This window comes from Orbicella franksi, chromosome 7 (genome assembly GCF_964199315.1).
Source record: "Orbicella franksi chromosome 7, jaOrbFran1.1, whole genome shotgun sequence".
Classification (NCBI taxonomy): Eukaryota; Metazoa; Cnidaria; class Anthozoa; order Scleractinia; family Merulinidae; genus Orbicella; species Orbicella franksi.
In genome coordinates, this window is record NC_138151.1 from 21,197,918 (window position 1) to 21,216,465 (window position 18,548).

At 37.7% G+C, this 18,548-nt stretch overlaps 1 protein-coding gene across 6 annotated transcripts in view; it reads left to right on the top strand.

The window, feature by feature from the left end:
- The window catches only part of LOC145492261 (fibroblast growth factor receptor 1-A-like), a 75,991-nt gene extending 58,213 nt beyond the window's left edge, over positions 1-17,778 (top strand). For 2 of the 6 annotated variants that reach the window (XM_081471640.1, XM_081471644.1), the window contains 18 exons: positions 1,470-1,745; positions 2,086-2,334; positions 3,622-3,888; positions 4,913-5,200; positions 5,975-6,280; positions 6,976-7,239; positions 7,722-7,835; positions 8,752-8,770; positions 10,698-10,740; positions 10,991-11,246; positions 11,323-11,433; positions 12,122-12,312; positions 12,478-12,600; positions 12,697-12,767; positions 14,140-14,180; positions 14,804-14,900; positions 15,434-15,533; positions 16,948-17,778. In XM_081471640.1, coding sequence (XP_081327766.1) covers positions 1,470-1,745; positions 2,086-2,334; positions 3,622-3,888; positions 4,913-5,200; positions 5,975-6,280; positions 6,976-7,239; positions 7,722-7,835; positions 8,752-8,770; positions 10,698-10,740; positions 10,991-11,246; positions 11,323-11,433; positions 12,122-12,312; positions 12,478-12,600; positions 12,697-12,767; positions 14,140-14,180; positions 14,804-14,900; positions 15,434-15,533; positions 16,948-17,016 — 2,885 coding nt within the window. In that variant the 3' untranslated portion in view covers positions 17,017-17,778. The remainder of the gene's footprint in view (positions 1-1,469; positions 1,746-2,085; positions 2,335-3,621; positions 3,889-4,912; positions 5,201-5,974; positions 6,281-6,975; positions 7,240-7,721; positions 7,836-8,751; positions 8,771-10,697; positions 10,741-10,990; positions 11,247-11,322; positions 11,434-12,121; positions 12,313-12,477; positions 12,601-12,696; positions 12,768-14,139; positions 14,181-14,803; positions 14,901-15,433; positions 15,534-16,947) is intronic. The other 4 variants (XM_081471641.1, XM_081471643.1, XM_081471642.1 and 1 more) reach the window with 4 other exon arrangements.
- Positions 17,779-18,548: the final 770 nt, after the last annotated feature.

Sequence of the window (18,548 nt, forward strand, 5' to 3'; positions counted from 1 at the left end):
TTTTAAATCCTGAGCATAAGGTTTAAGAATTGTTATTCTTTCTTCTTTAGCAGCTGGTCGGGGTTTTGACTCAAAGAAAATACTTTCTCTGTTTGGATTAACCTCAACAACAAAAGGAAGCTGAAGACCAATGGAGTTAACAATCTTTTCTTTGTTGCTTTTGGTAGCTGTGGCAGTTAGAGCCACGATGGGCACATCAGGGAAAATACTGCAGATGGTATCAAGCTTCCCAAATGCAGGGCGAAACTCTTTCCTGAGTTGCACAAAAAATATAATAGATGGGTTTTAAGAAAAGGGATCACATCCATCATTTTATACTATGCTTTGTTTTCTTTGATTGAATTGAAATGAATTGAAATGATTAATATTATTTTCTTGGTTTAAAAGTTTGCAACCTTCCATATATTTGAGTTAATGCCAAACTGTACATGTACACACATTGACCTGCCACTAAACGGTTTTGAAATTTGTAGCAGAAATTTGACAGGTTTTTAAGTTAGATGTAAGGTAAAACAAATTCAAGTTCAGTTAAAATTAAAGTATGCTTTAATAGGTTGTAGTTAATTTAAAACAGAAGTTGTATCTGTGTAAACCAAACGAAATCACTAAAAGAAAAGCACTCACCAGTTGTCCACTAAATGCGCCTCATCTACTACAATGTAACGCACATTTCTCTGAAAGTTGGTTGTTTTCAGCATCGTTTTTGTGTTGTTCTCGAGCAGAAGTTCTGGATGTGAAAATATCAGTAGCAGTTTGCCGTCTGTCACTAAGGACATTGCTAAATGGTTGGCACTTTTCGTTCCGTCGAGAACAATGGCTCCCAAATGATCCAATTTTCCTATCTGATCTCTCATCAGGGCATTTAGTGGCGATACGACAATGGTGATGGCTTTTGTCTGTGTAGGTGGACCTTTGGCATCAACAAAGTCAAAAACATCACTTAACAGATGGAAAACGAGGGGCTTTCCGAAACCCGTCGACAAAACACCTAAAACGAGTTTTTTAGAACAAACTGTGGCTTCGATAATTGCCTTTTGATCAGCTTTTAAGGAAAAGTTTTCGTCTTTTCCAGCTTTCTTTAAGGCAGACACAACGGCTGCTTCCGAGTAAGCCGCCATTTCGGTTTTCATTGAGCATGCGCTGTGACGCCAGCATAGCCAGATTTTGGCTACGATTGCGCAGAGTTCCCCAGAGCCTTCGCGCGCGATCAAGAAAGCGAAGGGTCTGGGGTCGAGAATGCACATAAGCATAAGGTTAACAAGACATACGCAGACGCAATGATGAAAACCAGCCCTCAGTGTTCACGGCTATCCATACTCCCGAAGATTTTCTCGTCAAATGTAACTCCAGTTTGATTCAATATTCAGAGGTCTGTGATAGCTAATTTAGAATAATTTAATTAGGTTCCAGCAGAAAAAGTCAGCGATATTAATAAGATTTTAATGTTCCTTCTTGATTAACATCACTAGACAAACCTGAAGGTACAACACTGAACACTAGTGCAGCTGATAATACCGTCACACAAGGACGAACAGTAACATTTACATGTCACGTCACGACAGCTAAGCCACAAGTGTCGCAGTACAAGTTCTATTTGAATGATACAGATGTCGTCAAAGACAGTAATGACAATCAATACACCATCAACAATGTACAGCGGTCTCAGCGCTATGGCAAGTACAAATGTGTGCCAAGTAATGATGTTGGAGATGGAACAGAAGCCTCCGTGATACTTAACGTAAATGGTGAGTAACACGTTTGGCATTCGATGACTGTGGGTTATTTTCACTTAAAGTGATCAACAGAACCGCTTTCATTAAATTTTGCATTTAGCACAATTTAGACCAATTCACGAACATTGCTGTCGTCTCTGTCATGTTTGCTTCTTCCTAATTCGACTTGTGGAAACGTTAAGGGTCAAATGAATAATGAATTCATGGGTGGTGTACCGACCTATCTATTGGTTGTAAAAGGTAATGCGTTTTAAGGCTCGAAGTTGACAAATTCCATAAAAATGGCAAGTCTGCGAAGACGCGAAGCCGTGGACAGAGGGCTAATTTAGTTTCATTGTTCTTTTCTGTTTAGTTCCAGTCCAGTTTACCGCCTTGCCGCAAAACCTAACAGTAAATGAAACAAATCCTATTGTTGTGAGCTGTGATGCCTCAGGTTTTCCCGAACCTTCTTTCAAATGGAAAAAAGATGGACAAATTTTGTCTCAGTCAAAGCAACTGAGTATTCAAACGAGTAACAGAAGTGATACTGGAGTGTATGTGTGTACTGCAAGCAATGGAATAGGACAAGATAAGACAGCGCAGGCTTATGTTACTGTGCAATGTAAGTTTATACATCCCTTCATGTCATAAAGTTGTATTAGCTGTTGCAGCACGTTAGCTATCAGTTGTAGCAGCTAAGGAACTAGTTTTTTGTCTAACTGTTAATTACATTGCACAGTCCTCTAATGTACCACCTAGTATATTGATGTTAACACAATGATTGCTGTAACAATTTACTTAGTCATGAGATGATGAAATAAATACAATCAAAACTTTAAATGAGTTTCATCGGTTAATATTTTAATAAAGCTAAGTAATTATTAATAGTTAATTTAAAATTGTAGTTTTCCTCGGTAACGTAATCTATGTTTGTTAACATTCACTTTCGTGTATGGGGTAATGTGATTACAGTAATAGTTCAAAATATTGCTTTAGATACCAATGCTTTACAATTTCAAATTACAGTAGTAATACAATATAATAACTAACGTCAAACGTTTGAAGTATGCTGAAGAATTTTAAAGTATTTATAAAAATTAATAGCAATCCCGGCCATCAATTCGCGAGCAGCCTTCTAACTTCCTTTTCAAAAGGGCTTGACTAAGTCAAATATTGACGGATGAAATATTGTATATTTATGCACAAAGATATTGCTGTGTTTGTTACCAACACTCCAATGTTTGAAGTTAAAGGAATGAAACAATGTAATCCTCAAATAATCAGTTCTGCTGAAACCTTTTGTTGATTAAAAGATTCGCACAAGTTTATTACAGTGCTATAAATTCTGATTGACAGAGGCGGCTTTCTTTTTAGTTAGAAAAAAGACCGGGCCGAAGGACAGTCATTCTAAAAGCTTTATTACACTTGAGAGCTCTACCGGCTCTATGACATACATTTTATTCTCCTAATTTGCAACGTTCAAACATATGTATCACACAGTGAATTACTCTCTTTTTCCGGGCTACAAATGAAATTGTTTACGCATTTCTTCTGGCTCTTCAAACACGTCTTGTTAGGCTGCAAGGACTTGAGCAAGCATCTACATTTATCCGCTTTATCCAAGTCGCCATTCCGCGTTACAGATTATGGCACAGTTATACTTTGATCTCAGGAACAGAGTCTTATTGCATGTTAACCTAGTGGTTGTATGAACTTGCTCACAGGCAGTCTCCGATAGCTCAGTGGTTAGAGTCGGTATCTCGAAGGCGAGGGTGAACTGACATTGAAGCGTCAGATTTTATTCTTTTCTAAACAATACAGTCTACTATACATATTGTGAAACATGTTTGCTGTTACCAACCATCGCTATCCAGTCTTGTTGATATGAGATGTTATTTGAAATTTTTAGATCCGCCTACAATAAAAGAAGTCTCTTCGTCAACTGATAAGTCTTGGATTGGTCAGACAGTGTCGTTGAAGTGTGTGTCAGATGGTGTTCCTACACCAACACTCACCTGGTACAAATCTGGTGGAAGTCAAATAAAAAGTGTAACAGCTACACAGAACACAGTGGATGTGAAGATGAACGAGGATCAAGATTTTGGTGGTTACAAGTGCGTTGCTGACAATGGACTCGCTCCTGCTGATTTAGAGACAGTGAAAATAGGACAAATACGTAGGTCGTTTTTATCGTAATTTCTAAATGATGTATTTTGTGCTGTTTTTTAGTTTCTTTTATTACGCCTTTCAATAACACGCGAACTTTGAAGTTCCAAACTAAACTGACTAACAATTGCGTTTTTGGCGGCCGTCAGTCATAATTACGACAAGATCCAGTGAACCTAGAAAAGAAGAAAGAACATAGATCGAAATCAACTAATCACAATCCGGACACGTGACCTTTGAAACCTGTTTAAGTAAACTTGTGTTTCCTGAAATGATTGCTGGTAGCGAAACACGTGACCGTTAATTGAGCAGGGCTCATGTGTTACTGAAAAGGCAGTTTTCAAGTGAGCTGTATCTTATGTTTTTCTTGCTATGATAAGGCTAGCTAGTAAATGATTTAGTCAGAGTTCATCATCAAATCAACAACCATTTACAGTAGAGTAGTAGTTAGTTTTCGCGACTTTGATTGAAAATAAAATGTATTTTGGCATATTCACATTTGGTGGAGATTATATAAGCTAGTTATTAATTATGCAGGCTATCTCTAGTCTTAATCTGATGTTTTGTAAGTTGATGTTGCATTAGAAAGGTATTGGTGCACAGAATAACCTCGAGTAATGAAACTATTAATTGTGAAATACCGTAAACTGCTGCTTATACCCTTATAACCCTCCCTCTTATAAGCCTCCCCACCCTCCCTCAGGTTATGAGCCCATCTACATGAGCCTGTAAACAAAATGTTATTTCCGATTGTAAGCCCTCCCTGGATAAAAGCCTTCCTCTTGTTTGAAATGAATTCGACTTATTATGGTTTAAAACTTAAATAGAAACCAGTATAGGAAGTACGTATTTCGATCAACACTGCTGTAGCTCTTTTCGAACGGGTTTTTTGTTATTCCGCTTATAAGGCCCCTGCCCCCCGGATATAAGCCCCTTCATTTATAAGACCAATCCAAACCCCCTACAAAGTTTTATAAGCCCAGGGCTTATAAGCGGCAGTTTACGGTGTGCGTATTTGGTTTTCATTCCCTTAGAAAAGCCAGGCTCCCCAACCATCACAAAGTTAGACATTCAAGCCAACTCACTGAAAGTAAAATGGACTGCACCAATTGATGATGGAGGGAGTCCTATTACAGCATACCGAGTGGTCATACGAAACAGTAACGCTAAGATAAAGAATGAGAATAGTACTGACCTTGGAATAACCAGTCTGTCTGTTGGAGGTCTGAAGAGAAATACCACTTACACAGTGAGTGTTTTTGCGAGGAATGCTGTGTTTGAAGGACCTGCTGCAGAAAAGAAAGTGAGGACTAAGTATGAAGGTAACAAACTGTGATACTGTCATGCTATCACGATTTTTATTTTTGGATTATCAGTTGTTGATTAGTCATCTTCAAATGATGTAAGTTACTTCAAATACGTGCATAATATACACCTGAAATAAATAATACAGAATAACATTTAAACCAGTAGTAAGGATGGCTCTATTTATACTATAGACGGATCATCCATCTGGGACGAACTAGGGCGAAGAACGGTATTTTGTCTGATAATTCGACTGTGTAAGAATATGGATAAACAAACGGATCATCGACCGCACGACCTAGTTTTCGTCTTATTTCGTCTTATTTCGTCTTATTTCGTCTTTTTGCGCGTACTCAGATACACAGACGAATTATCAGATGAACTGGCGTTCTTTTCCCAAGTTAGTCCCAGACGGATGATCCGTCTCTCTTACAAATCGAGCAAATTGAGAGTAGAGCAAGTGATTTTTTGATAGAGCTCATTTAGTCTTTTCAGAGACAGAGAAATCGGAAGTGAATATCCTTGATAATACAACATAAACGATCTCCGACTTTAAAAATGGTGATTAATAATGGATATTTGTTATGACAATACAATATAGCTAGTTTTCTCGAGCGAAAATTCCACAGTCTGCGACAAAGTTTGCTTTATTTTTGTAACTGTTAACAAATACCCATGTTTGGTAACACCAAATAGTCAGTTTGAGTTAATGACCTGAAAGGATTATGCCCAGGTAAATTTAAATTTAAACTCGATAATGATAACTGATAGTGGTATTTTGGTAAACCAAGGAGTCCCAGCAGCAGCGACAATTGATGATCTGCCAAATGAAGTAACAGATGATACAATTACCCTGAAGTGGAGTGAACCGGAAAATAATGGAAAAGTCATTACACAGTACACTGTGTATCAACGAATAGTGACTGATGGTAAACCAGGAGAGTGGATCAAATTAGAGACAACTGCGGATTCTGTTACAGAATTGATAGTTGAACTGGAATGCTGCAAGGTGTATGAATTTGCGGTTACTGCAACAAACGAATTTGGTGAAAGTTTGAAAAAAGAAAGAAAGGTCGAGAGAGTCAAGGCATCAGGAGGCATGTGTTATATTTATATTTAATTGAAATTTACGTTAGTCCACTGTTTTGCCAATTTGTCACCCAGCTATCAACCGTATGACAAGACTTTACACGACTCGCTACCTAACTGAAAAAAAAAACTTTCTGTGGACTCGATTTTTAATTTGAAATTAGACTAATTACAGTTTCGCTAAGAGTAAATTGCGATAAAATTGCAAACAACATTTGTGTTTGCAACGGGATTTAGACTAGATAAAAAATCCGAAATGAAGCCAGTTATCTATCTGATATCATAATATAGATAGGACCCTGCACGCGCTCTGATTGGTCAAAAATCCATGTTTTATCAGAGTAAAAAAACATAGAAAACGCGTGTTATATTGTTTTTCGCCACATTACCTCTATATCGTAAAGCAAATGAAGAAGCCTACGCCGTATATTACACTGTGATAAAACATTCTGAACATTTGAGAACACTCGAGAAATATAGAAAACACACGCCTGCGGATCATGTTTTCTGTATTTCGTTCGTGTTCTCAAATGCCCGTCGTGTTTTATCACAGTGTAATACACTACTTAGGCTTCTTCATTTGTTAAATAAATTACAGATTTACTTTAGTTTGTTACTTTCAGAACAGTACCTCTCATAATGTTGCGTTGAAATTTTTGTTGGCCGAAAAATAATGTAGTCTTCGTATTTCTTTATTTCTTAGCTTTAGTACCACCCACAATTTCCTTTAAAAGCAAAGGTAAAGTTACTATTGTTGAGGGAAACGTACTGTACTTGTTCTGCGAAGCCGAGGGCAATCCTAAACCACTTGTTACCTGGAGAAAAAGTGGTAGGGTGCTCCAACGTAGCATCAGCAAAACAGAATTAATCATCCAGGATGTAAGTGAAAATGACGCTGGGATTTATCAATGTGAAGTCTCAAACTCAGTAGGAACCTTGACCTACACAGTAGAGGTTACAATCAAAGGTAAAGTAACTTAATGCCGGGCATCATTGTTTTCAGGCAATGTACATTACAAATATCACTTTTAAACTTTATCCAAATGCCCTACCTCCCTCATTTTTTCTGCAAGTAAGGAGTAGTGCGCCCAACCGGCGTGCGGTAACATTTTCTAAAATCAATTACTGATAAGTGCACGTTTCATTTTAACGAAAAGAGAACTTGGTAACGACATTTATTGAGTCATATAACAGTACAAAAAAAGGTAATAGGTATTTTTTTGTTTGTTTGTTTTATTTTTCCATTTACAGATATATTTGCAAAATATCAATTTATGAGGGAAGGAAGCCCTGGGAAACCAATAAGGCTTATGTAAAGGACTACCTTAAAGATACCTAAGACTTTAAAAAAGAATAAAAATGCTGTCGTGGACACACAAAATGATCATAATTTGACACAGTGCAGTCAAATAACTAACCATCTAAATGATTTTCTTTTGTATATTTTAGGTTCGTCGTGTAACGTGTTGGTTCTTCACATTGTATATAACATTGTCATCCTTGTGTTGTTGATTATCATTCTTATTCTGATCATCGTCCTCCGGAGACTGCGCAGTGGTGCGGGTAAGTTATAGATTTTGGCTGAATATAGATCGTTTTCACTGTCACGCAATAAAAAAATAAATCGAAAACCATTCAGTAGATAAAGTCAGGAAATTGTGATCGTATAGGAAATAGATAGAGAAGACACTTCCCCAAGTTTTAGGTTTGTGCGTTTTCCCAAACTGCAGATATTTGTCGAAATGTTTCGCAGAAATTTACCGAGTCCAGTATGGAAACGTCATGTTGGTGCACCTCTGTGGTGCACCAGTATGGCGGCCGGAAAATAGTGTAAACATCTGGAACTTACTTTGGCTATCTAGGTGACTGATTATCTGTACTGAACAAACAAACATTTACATAAGCACTTTTCCTAATGATCTAACTTCTACAAAAGCTAAAACACTTGAGATAAGTATGTATATATATTTTTTCGACAAATGCAATTGAAGCTTTGTGTCACATAGCGCCGTAATTCTGAAATTCAAAATACAGTGGTTTTCAAACAAAGCACACTATTGAGCTGTAACATTGTAAACAGATATAAATTTACCCCCTCTTATGCCTGATGAGGATGAAAACTTTGGTGGCTCTTTAGTTTTCGATTTTAGAAAATGATGACGTCACATGAAAACGATCTGTACGTAGATTTGATAAATTCTAACGTTTATGGGAGCAAGTTGGCTATGCTACTGAGCAAAAATGCTTGCACATATCGAGCGCATAGATTGGTTGGCAAATCATTTGTCGGCCTTATTTCCTAAACGAAAGAGAAAAGGGTAGTTTAGGTTTACAAAACCTCAGGAAAAACTTGGCAAAGTTTGGTGGAATTAGAATTCTCCAAACTTTCCCTCGTGTTTGTACCAGGCCATGGAAATTCGCACCATATAACTGAAAAGAATAAAGGCTGACGACTATTTAATTTTCGTTCTTGTTTCAGCGATCTCGACAAGAAATCGGTGAGTAAATTGAAGCCTATTATACCCTAAAAGTATCAAGAATAACATGATGTCAAAGTAAATACAGAATTGCTTTTTTCTCTCACCAATGACACTTTTTTTTGGTGCCACGTCGATGTGGATATTGACACAGTTCAATCTTCCAGGTTCCTGTCGATCTGCTGGAGAAATTAAAGTGACATACCGCTCGGAAGGTCGAAAGTTACGCAATCGTTACATTGAAACATTGGTCCAGGCAAAAGAACCTTTACTCGTATATTTATCAGCATTAAGGACGTTCGCGCCCTTTTCTCTGCATTCGGATACTGTTCACGAAATTCATGTTGCAACGTCACGTAACGTCATGCATCAAGCGCACGCGCTATGGAAGAAATAAAAGCAAGTTTAGAAGAATTCTAAAGAATTCTACTCGCATACTAATTTAAACGCTGCAATCTGATTGAGTAACCTACTCGTGTACTATCAGCACTTAGAATGCAGTGGCCATGTAGAGGTCATCCACATAATGGCAACGTTGTCAAGTTTCTCTAATGTTTTGCAGAAGATTTAGAAATATTACGAGATAATTTTATTTTCAAGAACACTAAAAAAGGAAACTGACCGTTGTGCGACTTTTTAAAAAACCTCAAAATTACTCCATGAACCGATGAGCGCGCGTGCACAACTGCAAATCTTTTTAAAAAAACAAAACAATTCAATCCACACGATTTTGCTTGGGCGTGAAGTTCAATTCTTCGTTGGGGAACGACTGGAACTCGTTATTTGAAGGACATGTAGTTAGCATTCTATTAAAACAATTAGATTATTCGCTCTCGATTTCCAGGAGAAATCTCGAGTTCATAATCTAATTGTTCAATAGGGTTCGGCACCGATTACGTCAACTTCAGCTGCTGTTTACTTTCATAAATGATCCGTGACCCTCTCTTTTCATAGATCAAATCCTTTACTGAATGTCCCCATTTTAACCCCCAAGGAAAGAAACCAGAAAAAAATCTGTACGTGGGAGGTAACAAATATTTCACCTTTTCTGCTCTCGTGGGATCGAAGTTTTTCTGGAATGAGAACGGGCAAGACAAATATTCACTCTTTTTCAAGGCCTTTTCCGCCTCAAGGAACGGCATCAGCTGCAAATCTTTACCTATAAAATAGAATAGAAAAGCTTCTAAAAACGTATATTCATTATCAAGAAAACGAGCAGGATGATCCCCATTTGTTTTGGCTTTTTGGCAAAAGTTGCTCTTTACGTTCCATTACCTGTAAGACTGCCTGAAGAAAAGTTCAGAATCCGCTGACGCACTTTCAGTCAATGGGTTTTCTCCCATGCCATTAAAAGTAAATTTACTTTTACAGAAACATTTAGGAGGCGCAGACAATGTCTTTTCGCGAAACACGGACGTATAGAGAAAAAAAGGATAATAATTAGAATTGCGTGGAAAAGGGAAGGAAACATTACATTTCTTCCTTGATTCACTTTCGAAGAAACTATGGTTTAAGGGTGAAGAGTTCAGAAAGGTTCTAAAATGTTATAAGCTTAAAAATCTGAAAGCTATGGGGCTGATTGTAATTGAAAATTAAAATATAGGAGCCTGTTTATATGGACAAAGTCGTCTCTTGTAGGAGGGTCAACCCTCCTTATGGGAGATATTTTGGAGCCTTTTTTTATAAATAGCAGCGGGCTGCTTTGGAGAAATCACAAAGATGAATCTGCAGTAAAAAGAGACCCGGGATAGGGGGGTCTCTCGCTTTGGTGGTAGGATGTCCCTGGGAGAGACCCAACTTTTTTCCATTTTGACACTTTGAATATGTTTGGCTAACCTAAAGAAGCCAAGAAATGGTAGGAAATGGTTGGTTGCTGTTGCTGTTAGAAATTGAATCGAACTGAAGCATATTGCTTTCTATTGCTACCTTGCATATTGCTGTCTTTTAGTAGAAATATGTGTGCTGGATGCGGCGGAGAGTTTGTCGTGCTGGTAAGTAAGTTAAAATGCACATACAAAATTTGATTTTTAACCTCAGAAAGAATCCCGAAACACAGAAAACAACTTTTGAGTATAGTTATATTTTGTGCAACTTTGAAAATATCGACAAAGAGACATAAATTAGTCGACCCATGAACTAAAGAGACAAAATCAGGTATAACGAATTAATATGCACATTGTCAATACTTATGCTAATCAGGTAACCATGAATAATAAACTAAAGTCCATTATTTCTCACTAGAACACCATGGCTACGGAAACCAAAAAACCGTCCTCCAGCATAATGCCGTCTGGTGACTCCGCGACCTATGCAGCTCCAAGCAGCGGAAACTACATGGCTCTTCATCCGTCAACACGAGTCTGGGAAATTAATCGAGAACAGGTCAAAATTCTTAAAGTCATTGGCAAAGGAGCTTTTTCTAGGGTTGCCAAGGCAACAGCATGGAACATAAGCGGTGACGAGGAATACTCAACGGTTGCTGTAAAAATGTTGAAAGGTACGATTAGAATTTCCAACCTGTCGAGATGATAAGGACTGAAGGAAGACCATCTGTTATTTGTTTTGCTTTATAGCAAATGCCCCGGATTCAGACAGAAACGATCTGCTGTCAGAACTTGAGGTGATGAAAAAACTGAAGCCTCATCCTCACGTGATCAAGCTGATGGGATGTGTTACTGAGTCGGGTAAATGAAATCTGATGAGATTTTGCAATGCGGACCGCAAACATGGAACGCTCAAGAATTGATTTTGGCGAACTACTTTTTCAAGACATCGCACAAAAGAAAGCAATTTGTTGTTAAGTTGAATTTTGCTTTCCTTCATGTTTGGCGGACAATTTCAGTTTACATTAGCTTTCACGAAGGCGACCTAGAAAACGTAAATAAAGGCTTAAAATTGGCTTGCGTGCTTATTAAGATTGGATAATTAATTAGCAGAGTTAAAAGAGCCATTATCAAAGGTAAATACTTGATGCTTTCCTTGTGGGCACCTTGACCGATAGTTTATGGTCAGGTGCTCGCGCACTTTGTTTTACTGTGACAACTTTGAAATTTTATACATCGTAACATTATGTAATGAGCACTTGTTAGACCGTTAGACTGACGATGACGGATGTACCGTCGAAACATGTCCGAAGATTAAAAAAGTTATTTTGTTTCTAAGAATTTTAACACGTAAAATTATAATAAAAGTGATGGCTGCTCAAACCTAAAACAGCTTCTTGTCTATCTCGTTATTTTGCTTCATTGTCGAACTTTTCAATAATTGACCTTTTGCTTGCGATCATTGAATTTGTCCCGCGCTTTTCTTAAGCAGTTTATACTGTGATGGGCTTCAGAGTGAACCATTATTTTTATTTTCAATTTACGATAGATCCTCTGCTTGTCCTTATTGAGTACGTGCCATACGGTGATCTGCTGGGGTATTTGAGGAAGAGCCGTGGACTAAGTGACACTTACTTTAAAGACCCGGATTCGAAACCGCAGACCAATCTGACTGCGGAACAACTGGTGAGGTTCGCTTGGCAGATTGCTGATGGAATGTTTTACTTGTCTTCGAGAAAGGTTTGCGTTTCTTTTTATGTCATTATATCCCCTGTAAACAGTTTAACTCTGTAAGTTCTTCCATTCTATTTTGCAAAAGCCTTTCAGATCCACGCAGCAACACGCGCTGCCCAAGTAAGCGTTTGAACAGTTCTTATTTAATAGCAATATTTAACTCTGTTTCAGATAATCCATCGTGACTTGGCGGCCAGAAATGTTCTTGTTGGTGAAGGAGAGAAATGTAAGGTGACAGATTTTGGTATGGCCAGAAATGTCCAGCAGGATGATATCTACACCAAACGAAGTCGGGTGAGAGATTCAAAGGAATTACACTTGTCTCACGTCCACAGAATATGCTTCTCCATTTTTTTGGTTTTAATTTCGATTATTTTGTTTCCTTAAAAGGGTCGTCTTCCTGTTAAGTGGACTGCTTATGAAGCTTTGTTATATGGAACATACACAACACAAAGTGACGTGTAAGTATATGATACCTTTTAATAAATTTTTAATGTAAATGTTTAGTATATATATCTTCTTGTTTTTTTTTTGTTTTTTTTTGAAGTACAATTTTATGAATAGCTGTATTTTATATGTAAATGCTGATCGCCAGTTAATACCAGTGATCCAGTGATCACTGATTGGCCTTTCAGGTTAAATAAAGTCTTTTATTTTATTTATTTGAATATACATTTTTCTATGATGATCTTTTTTTTAGAACAAGTGCCCCAATTAGCTCACAATTAAACCAATTCAACTGAATTGGTTTAATTGTGAAGCTTAGCAAGTACATTTTGTATTGTAGGTATTACGTGTTGGAATGTGGCGCTTGTTTCGTCGTGTAATTTATTCAAACAGCTTTTGGGCAGTGCATTTTAAGTTTTCGCAGTGCGGATCGGAGGCTAGCATCCATAATCGAGGCATCTAGTGCAGTTTGTTGTCGTATCTCAACTGCATCTCAGCCGTTTATGAGCAGTCCCAGCATCGCGTTACAAATGTAAATCTGTTATTATCACGGGTTTTAGTTTGCGCCGTTTTCGCTTTGTTTAAGTTTGTTTTGTTGGTGTTTGTTTCAGTTTTAACCACATTGAATCGCAAGTGGTTGATCACCAGTTAAATAAAGTGTGCGTTTAAATTGCCATTGCTCGCTGGAGATGGTTTCACGTCGTGTTGGTAGCTTCACGTAGTTTTACTCATATTTTCTTAGAAACTCTGCAACCTAAAAGAATACCTCATTTTCCAAATTTTTGCACTGATTTCCGTAGCCAAGGGTCACGATTTCTTTAGAAACAGGAATTTAATTACTGTTACTTATAAAAAGAACAATTACAGTCGAACCTCTTCACAACGGCCACCTTGGACTGTTGGAGACAGAGGAAAGTGACCGTTGTAGAGAGTTAGTCGTTATGGAGATGTAGGGGTGTAATGTGTAACGGTTTATTTTTTCGGGGTGCCTGACATTTTGCAATAAAAAATGGGGTCTTTGTATACACCGTTCGTCAGTCGTTGATTAACTGGCCGTTGTCGAGAGGTTGTTACGGCAGGTGGAACGAGTGTTAGTAGCCGTTACCATTGTGGACAGGTGGCCGTTATAGAGAGGTTAAAATAAGAGTGAACGTCTGGACTGTCCGCCGGGACCAAAAAAACTGCCCGTTGCAAAGAGGTGGCCGTTGTAGAGAGGTGGCCTTTAGTGGAGGTGCGACTGTATTTAAATAGTGAAACACTTATGATGTTTCTACTGCAAGAGAGGGCTTAACTTTACCGAGATCAGTAACCGCGCAGCTCCTAGGTAATCAATATTTGTATCTGTTATAATGTCACTTAGTATCAACTAATTCATTTTTCTCTCAGTTGGAGCTATGGTGTCTTGTTGCACGAGATTCTCACTGTAGGTAAGTTAAATTACAAACCACGTTTGTGGTTCAAATATTCTCTATTGTTTTATTTCCAGGGTCAAAAACGTATGGGCAAATTCTATGAATTGAACATATTTCTCAGTTTGTGTCACGTGACGTTTTTACAACAATCCCTGGGAGAAAAAAATCTGATGTCCATTAGCACTTCCCAGTGTCTGATAATGGAACGAACAGGTTGTACGGTCCCTTCTATCGATCAATAGTATGCCTCTATCGTGCCACTTACCTTGGCACAATTCGTTATTAAAGCATAAGTGATCGGCCATACACAATTTTCACGAACATGGCCACCGGATTTTGTCTACTCTGTTCGTCACCCGAAAAGTAAACGAATATTAGAGACAAAGAAGAAACCGTGTCCTGCTATAAGATAGTTGCCTCGTAATGTTCCTGAATGCATTTACCATTTGAATTATAATAATCACAAAATCCTAACCTTGGCTTGAAAAAGAATCAATGACATTTGTTTCTGGAAACTCTTCGCGAGTTGTAACGGACCAAAAGATGGTTGCAGGTAAACTCCAGTGAACACTTTTGCTGCAAGGGGAGGGTTTTTTCTTGTGTTGTGCATAATAAATAAATCTCTCTTTCTTATTCAGGTGGATCTCCATATCCAGGAATTCAGGCTCGACAAATAGCCAGGAAACTTCAAGAAGGATTCAGAATGCCGAAGCCTAAACATGTGGACAACAAACTGTAAATAAATATATCCTGTTACTCAATTTATTGTTAATTATCGTGTTATATATTTTTGAAAAGTCTCGCTGTACTTTGGCGAGCTAACAAGGCGAGTCAAAACCCCAAAGAGTGTCACAAATGCACTGTGGTTATGTACACTAAAATGTTTGATAAGAAATTGATTATTTGTAGTGATCGTAAGAGGGTTGACTGTGTAAACCCAGTCATAAAGCATTGTGAGTAGTGCAATTAAAAGAGACGCGTGTGTGTTATCTTTTGTGAGAATTCGTCTTCATCGAGACCTGTCTGGTGATCAGAATTAACATTACTCGGTATCTGAGATACTTTTTTCGAAAACCAGACTTAGTTTTCGTTTCATAATGCCAGAATTGACTAAGAGAAATTCAAGAGACCTATTGGTCTCCAATAGATAGCGTGATATTTGTACTAACGTGTTTTCTCTGCTCTCAATAAATGACTTCTTTTTCCCCAAGCTCATTTTTACTAATCGTCTTTCCAATTTTTGTGGCTAATAATTTTTTATTTATTAGATACCAAATTATGCTCAAGTGCTGGGAAGAAAATCCAAATGATCGGCCAACGTTTTCCAAACTAAAAGACACGATGAAAGAAATTGAGAGAAACCACAGGGTAAGTATGGGTTATAATGGTGACGAGTGAGTATTCAATTTAATCGTAAAAATTACAATTTCCTCGATTGTGATTGGTTTAAAACTCCCATTTTCCTTTAATTCACGTGCCAAGTTGTAATCAGACAGTTCGTTATCGGACAGTTCAATAGGCCAATGACATTCCAAGTTGTAGTTTAAATCAACCAATCACATTCAAAGTTGTAGTTTAAATCAACCACTTACAACCTTGGTTGTGATTAAACAGTTTACGCCTCCTTTGTCAGTCTTTTAATGCAAATTTGCCCTTTCTTCCATAACTTGGCTATTCTTCTTTTCTTGGAAATTGTAATTTTTATGATTAATTGGTAATAAGATTTCGTGCCGTCCAACTCGGTCTGTAATCATACTCGTGATAAACAAATCGGACTCCCAGTGCGCTGATGTCCGATTTTGTTATCACTCGTATGATTACAGACCGAATTGGACTCCACTCAGTCCTATTACCGTTACTTATTGTCTATATAGCGAGAATTTTAGACACTAAACCTTGCAAATAGAGCTCTATATGTGCTATATTTTCACATGTGAAAAATATAACCAATCACTGTCCAGAGTAGAATCACTTAGCCAATCAGAGTTAAGCACTCAAATGGCTTCCGAGAAGCGTGGTCTTGAAATCAGCGCCCGTTGTGTTTCAAAAATATGGCTTCGGCTTCCCGTTTTAGTTCACTTTCGAAGAAACAGCAGCGGAACATATCCAACATCTTGAGCGCTAGCACTTCAGTTTCAGAATCAATGGCCATTCAAGAAACTTAGGAAATAAATTTAACATCAGGAAGCCAACAGCATTCAAGGAGGAGCATTCAACATTCCTATAAACAGTGTAAGTCAACAGAGTCTGAATTTGTCTTTGCACAGCGCGAAGTGCCGCCATTACATGATTGAATCTGACAGTGATTAGGGACAAGCGAAAAGATTTCACACTCCGTATTTACGGATTCTCCCGTATTATATTTAAGCTTGTGTAGGCTCTTTGTCCGCCTTTTGCTGGACTGAAAAGCGGATTGGTTTTTCATTACACTCGGTCATTTAGATCAGATTTGCTGTGCTGCGTGTAAGCTTATGGTATCGGGAAAACTAAAACTGATTTAAAGGATATGTTTAATTCTCGTTCTACATACAATAAACAAATTAAAGCGTAGAAAGTCCTTTGAACAATTAAAATACGCCGTACGTCGCACTTTCTATGAACTAATCTATATTTATTTTCTTTAACTATCATGGACAAGAAGTTACGCTTTGCCGTGTTTTTCTCTTTTTTGGGTGGAGGGGCATAGCCAATAATTCCTAAATGAAGAGGTACGTTACTTGTATAGTCATGCAACTTTTATATATAGCAACTTAGTAATCAAATTAACTGCTTTCCTTTTCAGACGTACGTCAATCTCAAACAGTATGACAACAATTTGTACGCCAACGTTGAAGATCTTACAGCTGAATAACTATTTTATCTTATGACTTTGAAATAAGTACATTAATGTTATGCAGATAACTACCGTAAGTTCTCGGTTATCACCCTTCAATCCACCCCTGCCACGCGAGTTATGCCTCCCCTCCCGTGAGGGTAATCAAACATCACGGTTGCCTATTATGCCCTTTGTAACTCTACGTAGACAACAATTATTTCATTTTAAAGTGCTACCTGCGGTAATTTCTACTTCCACGCCAACTCGAGTAGGTGGAAGCTCTTAGACTGTTTTGGTCTCTCGGATTAGACGCAGTGTCCCGACGGCTGTTGACCGTCGACCATTGCAATTCGATCCCAGAGAGTTGTTGATGCATGGTGAGTTGCGTCCCCTTGCTCTCCATTAGAAGCCCATATGAACATAAACTGTGCTATGCTTAAAAACCGAGATTTTACGTTAGTTTATTACCTCATATATCATCTGTTTTAAATAATCAGACAGATCAGAGGTCGACAACGTAATTACTTCTTGTTAACTAACCACCATTGCCTCGCGGTGGTCGAAGTAATTCACTTTTCCTTTATTTGTTGCATGGTTAGTATGGTTGTATATTTGTTGTAAACATCTTTTGGTGGCCTTTTCAATTACTTTGATAACTTCACGTTTCAAGAAGTGTTTTTATATACATAGGTGATATCAGATTGGCAAGCACTTATAGTTCTTTAATATAGTTCTTTTAGCTATTATAGATACAAGAGAGAGTTTATGTGACGATTTAGCGTGATTAGCTGTAGCTGCTATGGGATAATCTTTCGTAGAATAAGCACCTTGGTTTACACTGCAAACCACCAAAGGATCATATTAATAAAGATTTATCAAGTTAAGTGTACGTGAATATTAAGTCATATCTTCGTTATCTTTTTGTGTCGCTTGAAGAAAAGAGGATCACATTCGTTCTGGTTTCGGCGTATTTGCTGTGGCCATGGCAAACGTATAGTTTTAAATCTACTTTTAGTTGAGCGAGCCTTATACTTTTGGTTCGAAGCATCATTTAGAGTTTGTGCAAAAATAACGCATATGATAGGTGGCTAATATCACGCTTTGTTCTTGCGATATTTCACTGATATCTCGGCCATGTATCCTATGTTCTTACTCAGAATTCGAAATGTGGCTTTGAGTATAAGAGACGCCGCTATTTCTAGGCTATTTTTCCTTATTTCTACCAAATGTCCTAATTGGCCAATCACAACTCAAAGCTTAGATGCAATGTGTGAGATCCCTTAATTCAAACAGTAAATTATGCACATTCCTTACTACACATAGCAAACAGAATATGTAACTGTTTACCTAAAACGAAATCCTGAGAGAATGATATTTTTAAAAGAATAATAATGTTTCAGTATAATTTTTTAAAAGAATCTTCTGGGAGGACTGAGGGTAGATTATTGATTACAAGTGTAACAATTTCTATTGTTGTAGGGTACAGATAAAGTTGTTGTTGTTGTTGTTGTCGTTGTTTGTTGTTTTTGAGGTTGATTCTGGTTGCAGCTGCCTAACAGATGTTGACA